Genomic DNA, 6,767 nt, shown 5'->3' on the forward strand with positions numbered 1-6,767 from the left:
CCGGCTGGTCAAGGCTTAGGAATGGTCAAATGTATGGATCAAGCCATAAGAGCTCCCTCCCATCAGATGTACAACGTCGGGGTATCACACTTGCCCCCGGTGAACGTCCCTCCACCAAACCTGAGTTACTACTCCTCATGCTTTTTACATCCGTCTCTAAACCTTTCTCTCTTGGGTTTGTCTCAGGTCATCGTTGATAAACGATGCAGTCTAGATCTTAGCTTGAGAGATGGAGGTGCTCAAGTAGGCACAACTTATTGGCCCTTGTCCACCCGTTCTCTCTGTGTGACACATTTCCTAACAGCTTAAGTTTTTTGGGAAAATGGTTTACCTAACATGGTATTTGCAACACGGTGCAAAAGGTTCAAATCTCGACACATCCTCTCGTCTTCCTCATGACTATCACTCGCATTATTCTGCATAGTAAACTATACTTTTTTATCTGTTTGATGAGATGACATCCACATCTTATATGTCAAGTAAGTGAGAAGGACCTGCGTTCGCCCCGGAGGGAGTGCTAACAAAGAGACATGGTATAAATACATTAATGACACCTTTCCTATTCGTTTAAGGTTTTGGAAAAACCAATTGTTCGATTACACACATGAAAACTTAACCTAACGAAAATTTGCCATCCATTAAAATGACCCCAATCCTAACTCCTTTGCTTTCTTCTCTCTTTGCCTTCTACCGCAATCGCTCACAGCCACACCGATCCATACGCCGCCGGCCTTTCCCCGGCACAGCGGCTAGGGCCAGCTCTGACAAACGCCCACACAGACGACAGACTCCCAAATATTTTCGCCGACAATTAAACAAGAAGAGCTAAAGAAATTCAATCAAGCATCATCTCTCTCTCTCTCTCTCTCTCTCTCTCTCTATATATATATATATATATATATATATAGATAGATAGATATAAATAACATCCGAAACAAAATCCAGTTTTTCTAGGCATGGCAAAACGACGTGCAACTTCCGATGCAGCACAAGGAAATAACTGCAAAGAAAGCGAGGTGGTCATTCTAAAGCGCGACGTCTTCATCGGTTTGAGGTCAAAAGTAAATGTATTGACACAGACATTGCAGCGTTACGGATCGTTCCCACAGGCTTCACGTATCTATCCACGTTCTAAATGTAGCAATCTAGGAAGGGGCCATTAAAATCCCTACCCTCATGGCTCTTCTCTCTCTCAGTCTAGTCACGATTCCAATTCAACATGCCAACATGCACCCAATTCCCATTTTTCACAGAGAGAGAGAGAGAGAGAGAGAGAGAGATGTTTGAACACATGATTATTGATTATCACCATACTAACGAGGACTTTCATTGAAGAATGAGAGAGAGTGGGGGGTGATTTTGAATTCATTGCGTGGCGAAACACGAGACCTAACCATGCACATCTCATTCTCATCCGGCAAATGAACGGAGAAACTGGGATAAAGTTGCTTCGAGTTCAACACCAGCCAGAAAGCAGAACTTAATTGTCGATTGATTACCCAAGAAAGAGAAAATCGACCATAAAGATGCAATATATCTAATGCACCGATCGGCTTTTGATACCGTGGAACGAATTAGTGGTAAATTAAAGGCGCTTTAGGCAAAGAAAAATGGCATCATCATCCATATTTAAACATGAAATGAAGACGTTACACTGCTAGAAAGTCAAACTTGAATCTACTTAAACTAAGAACGTTACAATAGAGTCCGGACAAGGACGAATGCATGAGATAATCATCAGATTCCGAAAGATTATTCTTGAATTTTTTAGGAGTTTGCCTCATCTAATCAAAGTTCAAACTCATAGGTATAAGCTTCGATGCCATGGTAGAGTTCTGCAATTTTCGCCGTTGATGGATCTAAAATCTCGAGACTTTTGGATGGAAAAATAGTCGATAATGCTGAGCGATGAACCTTCCAGTAATTACCTTGGGGGCGGGAAGAATTGCGTGCCGGCCATGAAAGCATTGAGTGGAGTCGCATAAATCGAAGGGTCCAGCAATGTGGTGGCCAGGTTGCCTGTGGCAGCGGCGGTTGTGGCTGCAGCAGAGGTGGAGCCTGGCGCGGCTGTTATCAGATTAAGAGGCTGATGAGATCCACCGCCGCCACCAGAAGAACTCTCACCTGCCGAACTGAAGCGGCTCTCGGGCCCTTGATCATAGAGAATCCCCCTAAAAACATGCCCTCCAATATTGACAGCCGTTTGATAAGCGAACTCCTCGTCGGTGTCATCCATTGCGCTTACTCTCAGGCATCGGAAAACGGCGGATGAATTGATCTCCGGAGGGAGTGCCTGTCCCACTTCCAACCCTAATTATATCACACACATTCAAGCATAGTGTCCACAGTTAGAAATTCGTAGGATCGATCATAACAAGAGCAAGGCTCGATCGCAATCATCCTTATTTTGAACTTTTCTCGTAAGTTTTACCAGCAAACAGTAGTAGAAGCTGAGAACAATGATTCCACAGGCTCACATGCAAGTAGGGTTACATGATGAATACTTAAGTAAAGCTAAAACTTCTCAAAATTGACCAAACACTGACGAAGTTTTTATTTTTTATTTTTTTGTTCTTTTACCATCTAACAGAACTGGAATGTTAAATTTCTTCATGGATCCTTCCAAGATCTAATCCCCAAATCCTTAAATACAGCATGGCGTAATATCTTCCTTGATCGGCAAATCTGAAATGAGCATCGAGCATACTGCAAGATCAATACTTAAAACATTCATTCCCTAGTATCGGCGCAATGCTTCTTGAAGTGCACTTTATCTAACAAGAACTCGGATAATGCTGGTGCAAAATGTGTATGTGTTCAAAGATCACAAATTGTTTCGAATCGCAAAGTATAAAAGAGAAAAAAGTCAAGAGCTCTTGCTATGGGAAAAAAATCCCACAAAATCTCTGTTTCCCTCTCGAAACCAATAGAATTACCCGAGGTAGCGATGGGGAACGGCGGGGCAGCGGCGACTTCGCCGTCTCTCTGCCTCTTGAAATAATGGTCGAGCTGAAACGGCTGCTCTTGCCGCAGCGGCTGTTGCTGCTGGTGGTGGTGCATGACGGCGGCGGTGGCGAGGTGCTGCTGCCGCTCGCGGCGCTTGGCGGCAGGGACCCACGTGCTCTTGACGTGGGTCGGGCATTCGAACCCTCGGCTCTTGCAGCAAGTCCTGCACCTCAAGTGGACACAGTCCTTCTTGGCTTGATTCCCGCAATCTTGGCAATTTATCCCTCCTCCTCCTCCTCCTCCTTCTCCTCCGTGCCTCATCATCATCGTCAGTAGCTCCGGAGATCGCGAACTAGGGCCTGCTCCAAGCGAAAAGAAGCCGTCCGCGCTCTGATGGTGGTGGGGCTGGTGATACCACTGGCTCTGCGGCCATAGCTGCAAGATCTCCTGCTCCTCCTCCGCCTCCTGATGGTGGTTGGACGGCCCGTGCAAGAGGGTGTTCGTATCCTCCACCGGTTCTTGATCCTGGTGAGCTGACGGGGGTGCTAGCTGGCTTAAAAAGAAAACCTCAGCCATTTCTTGCACGTAGTGGCGACGGCAGAAGCTGAGAGCGATGATGATGATGATGGTGATGATGATGATGGTGATGATGATGATGATGCCCTCAAAAGTGAGAGGCGATCCATGACATACACACACTCACACAGAGAGAAGAGAGAGAGAGAGAGAGGGAGAGAGGGAGAGAGAGAGGGGAGGGGTTATTAAATGGGTGTGCTTGAGCCCGTGACTAGAGAACAGCGATGATCTTATGAAGTTTCTTAGGTTGTTGTTTAGCCTGGTTTAGGTTTCGTTTCGCTGGTTTGTTGTGGGATCGGTCTTGTTGCGGTGGTGGTTGCTGTTGTTGCTGTTGTTGGGGTTGGGATTGCTTTCTGTTGTTGCAGCTTTTTGGGCGAGTGATGGCCCCTGTTGGGACATGGGAGGAGGGTTTTTTAAGGTGCAGACAGACAGAGAAAGAGCAAGAATTTGACTTTAGAGAGAGAGAGAGAGAGAAGGAGAAGGTGAAGGAGAAGGAGAAAGAGGAGAAGGGGAGGGGATCGATGCAATTATGGCACGGAATTACAGCCTGCAAACGCCGCCATGGCGACTCTCGCAGCCCCCACTCTTCGCTCCCTCTCTCTCTCTCCTCCGCACACTCTCATTTATTGCGACTCCAGAGACTGCCTCCCCCTCTCTCTCTCTCTCTCTCTCTCTCTCTCTGTCTTCTCTCTCTCCGCGTTGAAAAAGGTTTGGGAATGAGACAATCGGGAGCATGTGAGGGGGAGGCGAGAAAGGAAAAAGTGGGGGATGAACAGTGGGTTTGCTCCCGAATGGAGGAAATATCCCTCGCCCGCCTCGGACCATGCGAATTCAGTATTCTCATGAAAACGGGCGCTCAAATGCGGGACGATTCGCACATGAAACGGTGCTGTGGTGGCTATCGTCCAGAATTGCCATGGAATTAGTGTATCAACAGCGACGTCTATGTGACTATCTTGGGCATTACCCATTTTATACGACGGTCCAATAAACACCTAACGTGTTTTTTGGAATGTTGAAATAAGTCGGTCTGAGAAGTATTTTCGGTACTAGTGAATCTTTAATCTTTAGGTGGGGAACAATGAATTCCTTTGCCTCAAATGAGGAAAACTTTTTCCATCTTGGTTGTGTTCTCTTATTCGATTGTCCATCATAAAATATTATAATAAAATATCGTAATTTCATTTTCTCGGATTTATTCAGCTACAGTTGCTATCATAATGTCACTTTGCTAAATACCTCGCCATACTTTCAGCACTGTTGATGATACCTCGGCCACCATCACCAACCCGGCCTGAGTTCCCCCAATGAGACCTTTGAACCAATATGAGGTCAATGTACTTGTATCAATGATGTCGTACTTTTACGCACACGAAACAGAGAGGAGGTCGGCGGTAGACATGGTCATATTTCAAGTACTAGCGATTAAGGTAGAAGCAGCCCCATCAAAATCGGCAGCAACGACGGAAGTGGCCTTGACGTTAGAAGCGGCGGCGATAGGCGGTGTCGACGGTGAGAAGGGACAAATGATCACGAGGATAGACACCGATTGACCACCTACAATATTTGGTCATTTCAGACTCCATTTGGTTCTTAGAGAGGGGAAAGAGAGGTTGTTCTAAGTTTTTTCCTTTGTATGTATTTCATTGCTTTTCATGATTAATACTCAATACCAAATAAAGGAAAACGTAAAAAGTTTATTTCCTAGTCAATTGATACTCAATATCAAATGAGGGAAAACCAATCAATTAATTAAACAAATTTCGTTTAAAACTATATATTTCAACATAAACTTTTCACGAAACAAATATATATGCATTTAAATTTGAATACATACATAAGCATATACTGAATATTGGAGATGTAATCGAGTGGACCCAACAAAGTAGGAGAGTTCGACATGGAAATTGCGTAGGTGGTTGCTACTCGATTCAGACACAAGCTCGACTAAATGATCTCACATGAACAGATTATCCCACCACACGTCGGCGTCGAAATTCCTACGCTAGAAGCGTTACAATTATTACCGAAATGGGTACGAAAAGGATAAGCAAAAATCAATGAATATGCTTGCTATATGGAGGCATATCGGAGTTTTTAAACCATCTATTTCTTCTCTGGGCCGGAACTAAATCAAGCTAGCTTCAATTATTGCAGCCAAAAATGCCAGCATTTCGGCCAAAAATGCCAGCATTTCGGCTTCACGGTCCTTTACCACCTAATAAACCATACTATATACACTAGTCAGAAATTCTTGGGCATGCTTTTCGGAAAACTAGCATTGCACTATGCAAAAAGGCTCAAAGAACTCATCGCGAGACGGTTTATGAGTTCGAGTGCACCTCAAAGAAAAGGTTATCTCGGGGCAACTTAGTAGCTCGATTATTGGAGATCTCATTTATGATTTAAGAGATTGATCCATTCAACAACTGGTCATCCTTATAGAGAAAAAAGCCACTAATATAATGAGCATATCCTCAATGAATAAAGAGGGTGAAAAACACCAAAACTGATAAAAGACCTAACTACGAAATCGGCGTGGATGCAGTATTATGGTTGTCTTTTTTCCCTTGACATGTCTACGTTAAACCTAACGATAGTCTCGTCATCTTCAAAAGGAAAAAAAGGAAAAAAAAAAAATTACTTTTCTCGGTCGTTTTCTAGTTGAATGAAAGACAGGGCTCTTCTTTGTCAAACTGAGGTTTAGGGTTTGTAGGTCATGCTTCCGGAACTGGTTGACAAACCCTAGTCTTTAACCAAAAAGAAAATTTAGAAATTCGAACGCTGCGATAACAAGAAAGCTTGTCTTGTCACAAGAGAGAATCTTGCGGCTAAGATGGTGTGCGATTGAGACTGATTGAATAGTGATCAACACGAGATATAGCATAGGTTGATGATGATCATCGATGGACCTAGGCGAATCCTACTAAATTGATGGTGCTTTGCGTAGCAATAGCATAGTTGAATTTTAATAAGAAGCAGCTGCCCTCGAGTATTCTTGCGGTTCTTTACCATTGATTCGCACCCTGTACTAAATCAAGCCTAAAGCCGAGATTTTTCCATTTGAATGAGACGGTCCGATGATTTTTCATTGTTCTTTTTTTTTCAAATGTTCTCTCTTGGTTTGATTAAAGGATACCGAAGGTTAATTAGAGAAGCTTTAATTAAGATGTGTCCATGGCCTACATGATGTACACATTTTTAGGGCCATCGCCTACGTATTCCTGTGCTTTGTTCTTGAAAGT

The 6,767-nt window shown here is 43.9% G+C and overlaps 1 protein-coding gene across 1 annotated transcript; it reads right to left on the reverse strand.

The window, feature by feature from the left end:
• Window positions 1-1,603: 1,603 nt before the first annotated feature.
• On the reverse strand, window positions 1,604-4,266 carry LOC104448800 (protein SHI RELATED SEQUENCE 1). Its single transcript, XM_010062711.3, has 2 exons — window positions 2,937-4,266; window positions 1,604-2,310 (listed from the first exon to the last, which is right to left on the reverse strand). Exons 1-2 carry the CDS (start codon window positions 3,520-3,522, stop codon window positions 1,925-1,927), a joined length of 972 nt encoding a protein of 323 aa, XP_010061013.1. The 5' UTR covers window positions 3,523-4,266; the 3' UTR covers window positions 1,604-1,924.
• Window positions 4,267-6,767: the final 2,501 nt, after the last annotated feature.

The sequence above is a fragment of the Eucalyptus grandis genome, chromosome 6 (genome assembly GCF_016545825.1).
Source record: "Eucalyptus grandis isolate ANBG69807.140 chromosome 6, ASM1654582v1, whole genome shotgun sequence".
NCBI classification, from domain to species: Eukaryota; Viridiplantae; Streptophyta; class Magnoliopsida; order Myrtales; family Myrtaceae; genus Eucalyptus; species Eucalyptus grandis.

Excerpts from the sequence above, each read along its gene's own strand:
- LOC104448800 (XM_010062711.3), bottom strand. The coding sequence starts at position 3,522 with ATGGCTGAGGTTTTCTTTTTAAGCCAGCTAGCACCCCCGTCAGCTCAC. Across the intron at positions 2,311-2,936 it reads GTTCCCCATCGCTACCTCGG|GGTTGGAAGTGGGACAGGCA; the intron begins GTAATTCTATTG and ends TGATATAATTAG.